Here is a 15,687-nt window from a genome sequence, read left to right as displayed (position 1 = left end):
GCATATTAAATTCATATCATTATAAACGTCCGTCTCAACCTGGGACGGACGTTCAAAAAGCTACACACAGAACAGCCTATTAACCTTATGAACGTCCGTCTCGGCCAGGAACGGACGTTCACAAGTGCACATGATTTTCACTGTTGAGCTTTCAAACGTCCGTCACCTAGGACGGACGTTCATAACACTATAAACGTCCGTCTCGGCCAGGGACGGACGTTCAAAAAGCATGTCTGTCAGTCCTCTGAACGTCCGTTCTGAGGACGGACGTTCGCGCACTCACAGGACGGACGTTCTTTGTTAATGAACATACTCGCCAAGCGCACGGACGTCCGCTCACCCAGGACGGACGTTCAGAGATTGACTCTGTCAGTCCTCTGAACGTCCGTTCTGAGGACGGACGTTCGCGCACTCACAGGACGGACGTTCTTTGTTAATGAACATGCTCGCCACGCGCACGGACGTCTGCTCACCCAGGACGGACGTTCAGAGATTGACTCTGTCAGTCCTCTGAACGTCCGTGCTGAGGACGGACGTTCGCGCTCTCACAGGACGGACGTTCGAGGTTAATCAACGTACTTGCCACGCGCACGGACGTCCGCTCACCTCAGGACGGACGTTCAGAGATTGAAAACGTACGCCTATAAAACGTCCGTCCGCGTGTGACGGACGTCTATAATGTTTAAAACGTCCGTCTCGACCACGGACGGACGTTTAGAGGTCCACTTATTTACTATTATGCCACCGGTCACATATATACGTTGGGGATTCGTGGGACGGACGTCTATTGGGTGACGTCAAAAGCCGTTTCTGCACTAGTGTTAGTTTATTAGGTTGTATGGTGCAAAATTGATTGGATTTGTACATTGCATTAGCTTAGTTTGCAATTTTGAAGACCGGATTAGCCTTCGCTTAGTTGGGTAATCTGTGTTTGATTTGGATTAGAGTAGTAAGTATTTGTTGTTAATCTCTGATTGGAAGCATGTAATTTAGCTAGAGACTAACCGTTTTAAATTTGTGTTGAGTTTTAGTTTTAATTTAGTGCATTTCTTACCACAAAACTCTTCACACACCCCACCCCCACCCCTCACCCCCCATAAAGTGTTTGACCTAATTCTTGAACCACATTTGGTCCTTGAGAGATGATGTAGGAGTCACTTCCTAGTATTATACTAAACTTAATTGAGCATTAAATTTGATTCGGGTGCGACCCCCATGAAATTTTGGCGCCATTGCTGGGTACCAACGGTCAGTCTTAGGTCTTTTGTTGTGTTAGTGTGTGTATTTTGTGTGTGCTAGGCATTCTAGGAACTTGTAGCGTTTGCATTTAGATAGCTTTAGTTGCATAATTTCACTGCATTCTTCCTTTCCCCTTCCTTCTACATGTCTACCTATTTTGGTTATGAGCATACTGCTTATTCTGTCAGTTCCTCTGATTATGATTCTCTTGTATATTCTGTTGATTTCTATGTTGAGAACAATATGGCTCATCCTCCAACTCGTGAGAGTGCTCTCTGAGAGCCAGTTCCACCTAATAAGAATGATGTTCATTGCGTTCTCACCACTAGACTGATACGTTTGTTGCCTAAGTTTCATGGTTTTGCAGGTGAATGCCCACATAAACATTTGGAGGAGTTCCACATCATTTGCTCTTCAATGAAACCTCCACATGTCCCGGATGATCACATTTTCTAAAAGGCATTTCTGCACTCATTACAAGGACAGCAAGGGATTGGCTGTATTGTCTCCCTTAAGGGTCCATAACTGCTTGGGAAGATCTTCAGCGATTGTTGATGGACGAACGCCCGAGGTGATGACGATAGAAGCTGTGCGAGCACGATTCGAACTCCTCGAGCCTTCCTCGACGAGAGAAGACGCAGCAGATATGTAAATGAAGCTCTAGATTGAGAGCTGACTCGAAAGAAACTGAGAGAATCGAAATCGATTGCAGAAAACCCTAAAATCATGAACGAACCCTAGAAAAGAGGGAAAACTCAAAATGAACCGATTAATCGGTTCAAATTCAAGATTGAACGGTGGGAAAGTTAGATTGTTCGGTGGAAAGTGAATTAAATGGTATAAAGGGGAAAACAATCGGTGAAATCGAAAGGCAAAGTGAGAATGATGAAGGAACCCTAAGTTTGTATGCAGATGTTTGGTGGAAAGGTTTGTAATGGCTGAGACGAAGCAAAGAAATGAAGGAAGAAAGAGATTCTAGGAAGAAAATTGGCTTACTGTGAAGAACCCTCGAGAGGAAGAATGAGATGTGGTTTTGCGAGATGGAGAAATGAGAGAGAGAATGTGGATGTGTGTGTCTAATGCGCGAGAGAAAGGAGGATGTGTGGCCAAGGAGCGCTGACGCCATTGAAGCGGATTGGAGCAATGATGATGTTGTGAGATGAGAGAGAAGCACCGTTGAATGGAAAAATGGAAGTGAGAGAGTGTGCTTGGAAGGTGGCTAGAGGAAGTCTTTGGACTCTCTAGCCTTGACTTTCAAGGGAGAATTCTTTCTGGTCTCAGAAAATTCAATTGTCATTAATCTTAAAAGTCCAATACAAGAGAGGAGCTGGGTATTTATAGTAACCCATGCTCTTTACAAGCTAAAATACGTGCACAATAAAATATGGAAAACTACAAAAAAAGGACACTGAGAAACACATCAGGCGGGATTCCATCAACTGTTCTTGGACAAATTCTTCCGTGCTCAGCTTCGTTTTGATCCTTATGGTTATAGCAACAATCCGGGATGGAGGAGTGACCCTGATATGAAATTGTATGATGCTCCACCAGTCCAACAATACAAGAGTCAGCAACATGATGCTCCTGCCCAAACAACTCCTCAACCTTCAACTACTTCTAAGCCTGCGTTGGAGGAGTTGTTGAAGTAGAAGACAAGAGCTTCCATCCAGGAGACAAGAGCTTCCATCCAGAGCTTAACTAATCAAATGGGGCAGATGACCACTTAGCTCAATTAGGAACAGTCTCAAGATTCAGAGTTACCATTTTAGACTATTCAGATTATGGAAATTGATGTTAGTGCCATTGACCTAGGAGATGGGAAGCAGAGTCATGTGCTCATTGTGGCACCTACTTTCCTACCTTCATATGTCCCTACTCTTGCACCTGAGGAGGCTGATACTGATAAAGATTTTGTGGACCAAGCAGGTATAAGCAGCAATTTTGAGCTAGGTAGACCATTTTCATCTTCCACCACTCTAGCAACCTTCAGGGAAGTGGAAGTGAACATACCTCACATTGATTATGTTGTTGATGATTTTTCTGTTGATGGGTATATTGTTAATTATTATATTGTTGATTACCATATTTGTAATTCTCTCTCTTTGCATGATGAGAACCAATTATTTCTATCACATCTAAATGTTTCTTTTCCATGCATTGAACATGAATCTAAGTCTGTTATTGTTGATATTGTTTCTCAACCTATACTTGATTCATGTTTTGGGAGTATTTCTGAGATTTAGTCTGATACATTGGGATTGGGTGTTATACCTCTACATGTCAATTCTTTGGAGCCACATTGCACTAACCCTATTGTAGGAGGTACACATGAATTTGACCAACAAACACCCATAGTTGACGAAGGTGCAAGCATACATAAAAGTTTGAAGATCAATAGGCACCAGCTGAACCCGCACATAAACAATCCTTCCTTCTTAGATCCAACTGTGGAAGACATTTCCCTACTCAATCAGATTTGAAGGATGAAGCAGTTCCTCCTCACAACTGCCTTCCTTCCTCCTCACAATTGTTTTTCATGGTTTAGCTTTTTCTAGTTCTAGGTTGTTTTTATTCTGTTTTAAGCTTTTGTTTGTGTACAATTATGCATATTTCTCTTCATTCTTGGATTTGTTTATGTTGTAGGCTTTTCCTTCACTTGATTGATACTTTTAGTTTGAATCCCTTGCTTTTCTTTGCTTGGAAAGATGATTATGATGTTTGAGAGGTTGATTTGATTGTGACAAATACCCTGTGTGAGATTTAAGCCACTTTATGTTCTTTCTTGTGTGATATGTCTCTTGATTTCTTGCACATATGCCTTGGCTTGACTCTTTTTGATAATTCTTGATTCATATGCATGTTTGGAAGTGATAAAGGCAGTTCTGTTCTTGAGCCTCTCTAGCCAAATAAGCCTACCTTGTTTTGATCCTTTGATAACCTCTTTTTGAGCCTATGCTTTCCCCTTTCTTTGTTTTGAAGCTCATACACTAGCCCTAAGTGAAAAACCATGATCACCTTAACCTTAGGGAATTTTGGAGCTTTGGAAGTGTTTTGGGAACAAGTGTGGTCTTCTTGGGCATTTTGATGAATTGGCTAGTTGGTTCCTCTTCTTAGTTGTTTTGTAAATATGTGTGCATCTTGTCTCTTACAATTGTGTTCTAAAAAGAGAGAAAAGAAAAGAGACAAGATGAGAAAAGAAAGAAAAAAATAGAGAAAAATGAGAAAAATAAAAAAAAAATTGAATAATGAAGTCAAGAAGAGGATTGAATTAGAGGTTTTGGGTGTGATTTGATTGTATTTTCACTTGTTCCCCATTGCTCCTCCTCTATCTCTTTTGGTTTGTAGCTTCTCATCCATATGTTATCCTCCTTTGTCCTTGGCCTCATTACAACCACAAAAAGACCTTTTGATTTTAACATGCATATGTTTTGAGTGTTGATATTAGAGACTTGCCAAGTCTGTTTGTGTTTGCTTTGTTGAGTGCATTGAGTTGACATTGCTTACCTTAGAAACTTGAGAGAAACAATGATAATGCATATGTGAGGTTTTATTGCTTTTGATTCACCTCTTGAGCTAATTGATTATTTTGCCATGTTTTTAATTCCTTGGATGATTTCCATAAGTATATGCTTTCTCTGATTATCTGTGTGTTGGATGTTGTCTACTCCTTTTCTCTTTCTAGGATTCACTAAGGATTGTGTAAATCTATTTGGCGTCTTGTGTGTCTTTTTGTTTTTGTTTCCTAAGGTTGTGTCACTCTCTTGATGTCTTTTGAATTGTTCCCTGTTCTGCGTCTTGATTTTGCCCAAGAGTGCAAAAGACTAAGTGATATCATCATAAATGGGGCAACAATGAAGAGTTTCAAAGTGACAAAAACACAAAAAGTGTAGAATAGGTTTCAAAGGCTTGTATTTGCCTCTTTGATTTCTTTTCATTAGTTCTAGTAGAATAAACGCTTTTAAACCCTTCTTTTCCTTTAAGCACAAGCAATGTGGGACTCTCATGGCTTGGTCTTAAAAGAAAAGAAGAGGAAGAAAGGCGTCTTAGATGGAAGTGCAAGGTAGCATAGATTTTCTTCTTTGTTTTAAACTTTAGGAGAACTAGTTGGCTTATAAACCCTTTAGGATGAAGGGAATTAAGCAATGTGGGACTCAAAGAACCTTAGGAGCTGCTGGCCGGCCTTGAGACTAGAAGTCCCACATCTCTGAATTCCACTCTCCAAACTCACTCCAAGGGCTATATAACAAGGCTTAGGGTCTCCTTTTGGATTAACTTCGAAATTGAATGAATTCTTTGAGTTGAATTGCAAATTTGCATTCCTCTTGAGATAGTTTTCTGTCTCTAGTCCATTTTGGGCAGACCTTATCTTGCACAAAGCGAGTGGTGGTCCTTCTTCGACACTTATCTTAGAGTCCTCTCTCAAGTGGCGTGTCTACGAGTCGTAAGTTTCCTCTTCCTTTCTCTTTTCCGCTTTTATTTTCCATTCATTCTTTTAAATGTCATTAGTATACTTCTCTCTAGGCATGCACTTCCCCATCACTAAGTGTTGTCTATTTTGATGAATCACTATTTTATACTATTCACAAAGTTTTTCGCACCGAATTGTGTTTAGTTCTCCATTATTGTCTCATTTTCACTATTTGGGCTTAATGAAACTATTAATTCTTATTTTAATTCATTTGAATTATTTGGGCCTAATTATTGCAATTATTATTTGGAGGACAATCACTATTAGTAAACTAGAGAAAGAGGGTTTGAACCTATTGCACTGCACCAAACGGTCTGTGAACGCCTACGCGAACAGTTTGTAAACGCCTATACCAGACTATCTGAGCATTGTTGTACTGAACGACAAATCACTATTGCATGAGAATGCCAACACCGGATGCTTGAGAGCGAACAAACCTGTAGAGTACTGCTATACCAGACAGTTTGAGCAATGTTGTACCGAACGACAAATCACTATTCGACGAGGATGCCTGCACCGGACGCTTGAGAGCGAACAAACCTGCAAAGCACTGGTGCACCGAACGGTCTGAGAACGTCTATACTGGACAACACTGAACTAACCTGCAAAGTACTGTTGTATCGAACGATAAATCACTATTGCATGAGAATGCCTGCACTGGACGCCTGACCTGCAAAGCACTATTGAACCAAACGACAAATCCTAATTCACCGAACGGTTAGATGAAGTGACCAGAGAAAGATAGTGTTGGAATCATATTCTAGGATTAAAAGAGTGTTACAAAGTCATTTACCAATATCCACATCAACATTAGATTTTAATTTCATTTTTTAAATTAGCTTTAGGCTCATTTTTTGCTGTAAGACCCAAAATAAATACGACACTAGTGTAGTAAGACAAAATGGCACCGATTAAATTTTCTTATAGGCACCGGTTCTACAACCGAGGCATATACAGACGAGGTAAAAAATGGTAGGTTTTATGCCTCGGTTATGAACTGGGTCAAAAAAATAGGATTATGCCTCGGTTTTTAGGTAACCGAGGCATTAACGTGTTTTTTTTTTAATTTTTTCAACCTTTATCAATAAGAAACAGAACCAGAACATCAACTCTAAAACCATTATCAGACATGAAAATCAAAAGGTAAAATCAATGCATGAAAGAAATGAGACAAAACATAAAGTAAATGTAGAAATGTAAATTGAATCATCAAACTGAAACGTACAAGCTTTTATTAAAAACTGGAAATGAAAATACAATTGATGTATAGTGTCTGTCACCCACTGTATGTTTCTATTTTACAAAACTCCTTTATATAGGAGAAAACAAAAACAGAAAAGCGGAAAAGAGGGGGCAAAGGGGAAAGAACCGAATAAACTTGGAATATTCTTGGTTGCTCTTCAACTGACTCTAACCTCTCTTCTCTTCAACCGTCAACCGCTTCTCGGTCTGATCAGCATTCTAGTTCGATCAGTTTCTAGGACTGCTTCCGTTGGACCTTGGAGCTTGCGTCTGATTCTGTTCTACTTCTTCTCTTTTCGCAAGAACCCTAGCCATCAGTGAGAGAGTTGGGAGAAAGCCCCAAATTGATTTAAGCCTCCCTACGTAGAATGAACTCGAGAAAGAAAACCATGTCAGCTTTGCCTCTTTGCAGCAGTATGAAACGCTGCGTTTCATTAAACTTCACTCCAAGAGGACTTCAACCCATTCCATCGCCAAGCCTTATTCAGCCACTGCCAGCCCACTTTGCTCCATTTCAGCCCAATCAACCAAAGACTTGATCTGCAGAAAAAAAATAGGATTTTAAACAGCAAACAGAAAAGATAAAAGACTAAAAAAATTATTTATTTTTTTTCTGAATATTTTTCTAAAAGAGAAATTACCTAATTATTTAAAAACATATTTTATTTAACTAAAAAGGGAAAATAACACTATTTTTACAAAACTCTAAAATTAAAGACTCAAAAACACTAGACCTATTCACAGCACATTCAATCCTGCCATTTAATAATTTCCTAGCCATTTCTTTCAGTCAAAACTGCATAACAATATTTCTTAGCTTTAAACCTCAGTTTCAGCAATCCAAGCATTTGAGAAATAACTTAATTCTGCTAATTTCAGCAATGAACATAATCAAAAAAGCATAAGTCAGTTTCAGCCTCACAAGAAAGTGTTTCACTCAGATTCACTCAACTGTTTAGGGCTGTCTTGTTTCACTCACTCATGACATGTCAACCTCCATTCTTAACTTTGCAAGGACTCTAAGTGAAAGTGCTCAGCTCATGGTTTCATATAGATCAAAAGGTCTTTAATGGCTTGTAATGTAAATGGTATGAAGGGTTAGAAAACACAAGGCTAAATGGAGTTAGATAAATTGTGAAGAAGAAGGAAGAACCTATAACTAAGTGCACTCTTTGTTTAACTTTGGCCAATCAATTTTTTTTTTCTTTTTCCCTTCTCTCTGGTTTTCAATTCTGCCAGGTCTCAAATTTTTTTTTTCATTTCTTTTGCAATTTTGCTCTTTTTCGAAACCTACTCTTTCTTCTTTTTCAACACAACCAGATTTCTCAGCTCATTTTTCTTTTTCTTTTTCACTCTTGGCCTTTCTTTTCTCTTTTGCACTCACCAAGTTCCATCTCTCCCTACTTCTCACAAGTCTCTATAGGTTGGGTAATTGATGGGAAAATGGCTTGTAATGAATGGAAACAACAAATATGGCTAAGGCTCAAAAGAAAGGTACAATGGTCAAAAACTGAAATGGTTAAGCTATTGTGGCTATGGATGAAGAAAAAGAATGCCTAAATCATCTCTAGAATATACCAAGAGCAAGCTTATTGCAGAGAATCAATGCAAAATCAGAATTAAAAGTCAAACATGCATGAAATCACACAAGAAAGACAAAAATTTGGCCCAAAATCTCTCCAGGTTAAGAAATTTGCTAAAACTGACTTTCTGCCCTCTTTTATGCAAAAATTACTTCATTGGACTGAACTCAGATGCAAAAATAATGCTAGGACTACTTCTACTTGAATTTACAGCATGGAACACAATTAACAGTTCTAATTAAAAGAAATAAAACTGAGAAATGAATTAACTCAGTAAAGAATGAATAAGAGTATGAAACAAAACCTAAAAATGTCTAACAGTGTGACCTAAGCTATGTACAACCTATACAGGCTTACTAGACTCAATTGGAACCTAAAATAGCTAAGACAAAACAATGTAACCTAAACAAACTATCAGAAAGAACCTAAAGCTACAATTGAAGAGAAGGGGAAAGAATGTTCTTATTGGGTTTACTCCACTATGTTTAGCTCCTCTGTGCAGAGTCTCCAGGATTGCACTGAATTCATTCTTCTCAACTTTCCACTGCAGCAAGGTGTGTGTTGATTCACTGTGAATGATCTTGTTGATGTTTCTAGAGCTGGTAAACAGCCATCCTCAACCATCCAAAGATAGTAAACAACCACCCAATAAGCCTGTTTCATCGCCAACGAAGAACAACAACAGACAACAACATATCAGAAATTCCAACATACACCACAAAGCAATACACAACACACACAGAAGCTTCATCGCACCTTCATTGCACAATATACAACATCATCAACAAAAGACAGCATCAACAAAAGACAGCATCAACAAAAGAGAAGCTTCAGAGGCATCGGCGTGTCCCAGATCTTGACGGTGCCGGAGGCATCGGCGGAGGCGACCCACTCGCTGTTGGGGGAGAAACGCGCGATGGTGGCCGAGGCGGAGGCGACCCACTCGCCGTTGGGGGAGAAACGTGTGACGGTGGCCGAGGTGGAGGCGACCCACTCGCCGTTGGGGGAGAAAAGCGCGATGGTGGCCGATTGGGATTTTCTGATTTAGGGTTCCATGGCGCGACGACGATGATAGTAGACGACGACAATAACGGCTACGAAGGTGAGAGCGGCAAGGACGAAGGACGAAGCGAACGACACCGACGAAGGACTCGCAGGGGCGATGTTGGTGGAGGCAACCCTGTGGGAGAACAACAGTGGTGGCGGCAAAGACTAAGCAGCAGCGCAAAGAAGAAGAACCGAAGAAGTAGTGAACACAAGCAAGCTTTAAGTGAAAGATGAAGCAATGAATACAAATAAGCAACGAAGAAATGAATAGCAGTGGCAGCGCGCAGAGAAAGAAGAAGAAGGAGAACCATCAGCGCGAGAAGAAATGAACCGAAGATCGTTATGTTCAGGCTTTATGCCTCGGGTCTAAGTTCACCGAGGTCGTAGCTCAGGCTTTCTACCTCGAGTCTGCAGGCAACCGAGGTAGTATCACCTTTTCGTAAAGTTGTCAGTCCTTTAGGTACTGGTTATGCTTTGGTTCTGTGTGCAATCGAGATTGTATCTTGGTTTTGCACCGGTTCGGCGTACAACCGAATTATATAAGATCGGTTTTATTACAAACCTGCCACCGCCTTGTGATAGGCAGCGGTTAGCTGTCAAATGAAGCATAATATGCGAGTTTAAAAGCCAATATTGTACTAATGCGATGAGTTGTTTTAAAGATGAATCCTATGAAATTTAGAAATTTTATGTTTCTAGTGTCTATGATGAAATTATGAACAAAATGGTGTATCTTATTCAATAATTTAAATTCTTCTGATGACTATGGATGAACCGGAATTTAAATAAAAATTTTTATCATTGAAAGATAAATGATTTCTTAATTTAAAATTTGATGAATAATTGATTTCAGAAAATTATTTTATGTAAATTGAAAATGTAGAGTGTAGAATATTTTTCAATTTAAATATTAAAATAGTAATAAAAAAAATAGTTTATAGAGTGAATTGAAATTTCCATAATAATTATTATTATTAATGTATTGAAAGAATTGAATAATATATATATATATATATATATATATATATATATATATATATATATATATATATATATATATATATATATATATATATCTTTTATTTTCTATGTTACCGGAATAGAAAGTGCTAAATTCCATTAGCCTTTAATTTTGATCTTTTAATTTTTATCTTTGAATTGAAAATTAGTGAATTAAGTTTTGTACATGTGCGATCATTAGAATTAAAACCTTCTGCCAAAATTGTTTTTTGATGAATAGTTTTGAATTAGGAAAGCATGATGTCGGTAAGGTTTGAAAACTTAACCAGCCTCCACCTGTCAAATCATGTTATTAATGCCCAAAAACCCTGTTCAGTTTTTATATTAAGAAACGCACCCAACCCCACACTCTGACCACCATTAAATGCACCGCGCCACACGTGCAGTGCCATTAAAACGCACTCACACCCACTCTGCATGCAACTGCCAAGTGTCACGTTGGAACATTCGAAATCGTTAGTGGAATCCAAGTCGCAGCAGGAGAATGGACGTTCGTCTTGCATGGGAAGGGAAAATGATTTTCTAAAAAACTCTCTTCCCACTCTTCTGCATGCTTCGTCTTCTTCCCCAAACTTCTGATTTCCAATTCTCTGCCTTCTCTCTAGAAACCTCCATCTTCTCTCTACCATAACTCACTTTCTTCTTCTCCGATCCAATTTCAGAGACCGTAGAAGAGATCCAGACGTCATAAGCTTTCCATCAAACCGAACAAGTTCAAGTTTTGAATCTGGTAAGTTCGTCCCTTAGTCGTTCATTATTAGGTTTCATGCAAAACCAAACCTGGTTACCTGCATTCTCTTTGTCTGAATCAAATTTTGATTTTGTAAATGGTTTTAGTTCGCAAGAGTTGAGTGATCTGAGGATAGAAGTGGTAGTTGGGCGAATCCAGAAATTTCACGTTAGGACGTTCGTTCACGAATCAAGGTAAGGGAAGCTTATTAAGTTTAATTCATGTGTATGTATTGTGCTGTATGATGTTATATGAGTTATGAAGCATGAAATCTGTGTTAATTGATCTTTGGTATATGATCTGGATGATGAAATGATATATGAAATTTATGAAATGGCTATGATATGAGTAGTTAAATGTATGAAAGTTTATACTGAAAAATGAGTTTACTGTAAGTGAGGTTTGAATATGAAATAATATGATAATGAACGTTCGTTATCGAACGGTCCTTGACCGTTCGGTATTCTAGTAATTCCCTTGAAAAACAAAATTCTTTCATTTGGAAAGAATACTGATTTAGGACGAACGCCCTCTTATATTAGTCTTACGTTTGAGCATTCGGCCAAACGTAGGTGCTCTGAGTGTATGTGAGAAATTGAGAAGCTTGAAAGATACAAATTTCTATACTTAGTCACTTCTAAATAATTCACTTCCCTATGGTTATATTATAAATTTCTATTCTATTAATATTTCGCACCAGCGACGGGTCTCGACCCAAAGCGTTCGTTATGAGTGGCGCTCGGTCTTATACCGAACGCTCGTCCTTACACTTGATTACCAAACGTATGTAAATAGCGTTCGTCCAAATATTTAATAAATATCTATTACCACGTTAGGTCATTGACTGACGGTTAGTCTCTTTTATTAAATCGTACTCGGTATCAGCATCTAAACGCCTTGCGGGGTATTTATTCTTTTGGATTCGATCTATAGTTAGTATACTTAAATTATTCCTAGTATAATTTGAATCGTTCTAGAATCAGTTCATTTAACTGATTCAAGTGGTCATAACGTCCGTCCTTGGAAAGACGTTCGTTTCCTTCCGTTCAGAAACGATAACTTCTCTGTATCATGTTAACGTTCGTCCTCATTATGAAGGGGGCTGAACGCTTGCCTTTTTATGAAACTAAAATGGAATATGAAAATGATATTAAGTTGGAAAGTTGTTAAAGATGAACAGTATATGAGGTGAAACTATGGTTGTGGAATTTGGACGAGCGTTCCGTGGAGGAACGACTCTGGTATTGAATATTGGGAATTGTATAGTATGACTATGGTAAAGCTACTGATGGCAGTTCATCCTGATGTTCCGTGAGTGCTCGTCCTCACATAGAGGAGGGCAGGTCATGTGTGGGAACGACAGGAGGTCCTAGTCCTTTTGAGTACTTTGGACTAATAGGGCTAACCTCGGGTGGCAGCTGATGGACGTTTCCGGTTACTATATCACCTGGGTGCAAGAACGCCTGTAGATACATAGAATCATACAGTCCGGACGGTCTGTCTTATGAGAGTTGGAATGAGTGTATGTATTGTGATATTCTTATAAATGTTGATATGTTGAATTGTATGAATGACTTGTGAATTAAATTCAATAAGCTTACCCTGTGTTCTTTCCTTGTGTTGTCATTCGTACCTGTACGTCCGTCTTGTCTATGCAATGATCATCCGTGTGGATGTGAGCAGACGGAGAGGCGTTGCTTGAAGAAACGCTGGAAGAAGAAAATTTGGAAGACGCCAATCTAGTCGAAGTAGAGGTTCAAGCCGAGCCCTAGAGCGCTCGTTAAGTTTTAGTCTTTAGTATTTTCTGTTTAGTTTTTTGGACGTTCGGTAAATGTTTGTAAAATCGTTCGTCTCTGAACTTTGCAATACTGCTGTATGGTATTTATCTCTGTACTTAAGCCGTTCGGCTTTAGAGGTTTATTATTAGTGTAAAGACTGCACTTTTTACTGTTAAATGTAATTAAATTCTGATTATGGTTATTACTGTATTTTGGGATGTTACATTAGTGGTATCAAAGCAGTTTTGTTCTTTTAAGGACACTGTAGGTTATGAGTGCACTGTGTTTTTGCTGTGTGCTTAATGTGTGTTTAATGAGTAATTTTGAAACTCTTTGAACATGACTAACGCTCGTTTTTCTCTGTTTCCAGAGAACAAATGGCTCCTAGACTTCCTCCTCCCCCACAGCCTAATGAGCCTGACACGTCCAACAACGCTAGGCTGTTGGAAACGGTGATAGATAGGTTACAACAGTAGAATAACACTCTGATGGAATAGAACGCCACTCAGATGCAGCAAAACCAGAATGGTTTGCAAAGTTTGGAGGCCGCTCGTGCCAACTCAGAAGCTACGCAGAGGCAACTGATGGATATCCTTGCCGCTACCAGGGGCACAACAGGAGCGTCATCTTCTAACGCCGCCCAACCTGCAGAGTGGAGTTTGGAAAGCTTCCTCCAACATCATCCGGCCAAGTTCAGTGGAAAATGTCTCCGGATGAAGCGGATCAGTGGCTAAGAGATATAGAGCGGATCTACAACGCTAAGAGGTGTCCGGATGACAACCGATTAGCCTTTACAGAATACTTGCTGACTGGTGAAGCTAGTCACTGGTGGACGAGCATTAAAGTCATTTTGACGGACGCTCAGAGTCCCATTACTTGGGCGGTTTTCAGAACTAAATTCTATGAAGAGTATTTCCCGGACAGCGTGCGCTTTGCTAAGGAAGTTGAGTTTCTACAGTTGGTACAAGGGGGGACGTCCATCTCGGAGTATACCAACAAATTTAAGCATCTGGTCCGTTTTAAAACCATGGCTACAAGTGAAGAATGGCAATGCAGGAAGTTTGAGAACGGGCTGAGGAGTGATTTGAAGGTATTAATATCCAGCTTGTGCATTAGATCATTCCCTGCTATGGTCGAGAGAGCAAAAGTGTTGGAGAAGAACGTGGCTGAGGCAGAGCAACAGAAGAAGCAACAATTGAGTAGGGGGCCGGTTTTAGCAAGAAATACTTCTACTATGAGAAGACCCTCGTACGTTCGTCCAACTCAATCCTCTGGTGGATCACAAGCCTTGGTTACTGTCGGCCAATCTGGGCAGCAGAGGAATTTGACTTGTTTTCAGTGTGGAGGACCGCACTATCGGTGGGCCTGTCCTCAACTGTCTGGGGGAAAATACTGCAACAGATGCAGAAGGAATGGACACTTAGATCATGAGTGTAACATGGGAGGCCGTGCGGCAACAAGGCCGCCGAACGCTGGAAGAACACAACAAGGGAGAGGTGGACGTGCGTAGGTAGTGGGGAGAGTGTATGCAATCACGGGCGCTGAAGCTACTAGTTCAGGTACACTCATCATCAGTACTTGTTTGCTGTTTGGAAAGCCTTGCTGCGTATTGTATGATTCGGGGGCAACTCATTCCTTCATCTCGAAGGCGTGCGTTGAAAAACTGGGGCTAGTGGAGAGTGAATTACAGTTCGACTTGGTGGTGTCAACCTCAGCGGCTGGTGGGATTAGAACATCTACGGGTTGCGTTAGATGTCCTATAGAAGTTGAGGGGCGTAGATTCAAAGTTAACCTTATCTGCTTACCTCTTCAAGGTCTAGAGGTAATTTTAGGGATGGATTGGTTAGCTACCAATCGCATTCTCATAGACTGTGGTAAGAAGGAGTTAGTCTTTCCTGATGAAGAAGAAGAGGAATTGTCAATGACGCTCCGTCAGCTGAAGGAAGATATCGTCGAGGGCGCCTACTGTTTTCTGATAATGACGCATTCAGATGAAGGATTTGAAGGAGTGAGCTGGGAACGATCGTCACGAAATGAGTTGAATGGAGGACGATTGGTAATTGAGGAATTTCCTGAAGTCTTTCCAGACGAGATACCTGGACTACCTCCTGTTCGTGAGGTTGAATTTACGATCGACTTGGTGACGACAGCAGCGCCTATTTCTGTTCAACCTTATCGTATGTCGCCTGCGGAGTTGGTTGAGCTCAAGAAGCAGATTGAAGAATTGATGGACAAGCAGTTCATCAGGCCGAGCGTATCGCCTTGGGGGGCGCCTGTGTTGTTAGTGAAGAAGAAGGATGGCAGTTCCAGACTTTGCATTGACTACAGGCAACTTAATAAGCTGACCATCAAGAACAAGTATCCACTGCCTCGGATTGACGACCTATTGGATCAGTTGCAGGGCACGAATGTATTTTCGAAGATTGACTTACGCTCGGGCTATCACCAAATTCGGGTGAAGGAAGGGGACATTCAGAAGACGGCCTTTAGGTCTCGTTATGGGCATTATGAGTATGTGGTGATGCCGTTCGGGGTGATGAACGCGCCAGCAATCTTCATGGACTACATGAACCGTATATT

General features: G+C 40.2%; 1 protein-coding gene across 1 annotated transcript; it reads left to right on the top strand.

Annotated features, from left to right (window-relative positions):
• The first annotated feature begins 13,810 nt into the window (after positions 1-13,810).
• LOC108344088 (uncharacterized) lies at positions 13,811-14,617 on the top strand. Its single transcript, XM_017582554.1, has one exon. It carries the CDS (start codon positions 13,811-13,813, stop codon positions 14,615-14,617), a length of 807 nt encoding a protein of 268 aa, XP_017438043.1.
• The last annotated feature ends 1,070 nt before the right edge of the window (positions 14,618-15,687 follow it).

This window comes from Vigna angularis, chromosome 6 (genome assembly GCF_016808095.1).
Source record: "Vigna angularis cultivar LongXiaoDou No.4 chromosome 6, ASM1680809v1, whole genome shotgun sequence".
In the NCBI taxonomy this organism is placed as follows: domain Eukaryota; kingdom Viridiplantae; phylum Streptophyta; class Magnoliopsida; order Fabales; family Fabaceae; genus Vigna; species Vigna angularis.
This window is presented reverse-complemented; position numbering and strand designations above follow the sequence as displayed.

What these genes read in the sequence shown, in the direction of transcription:
- LOC108344088 (XM_017582554.1), top strand. Translation starts at nt 13,811, where the DNA reads ATGTCTCCGGATGAAGCGGATCAGTGGCTAAGAGATATAGAGCGGATC.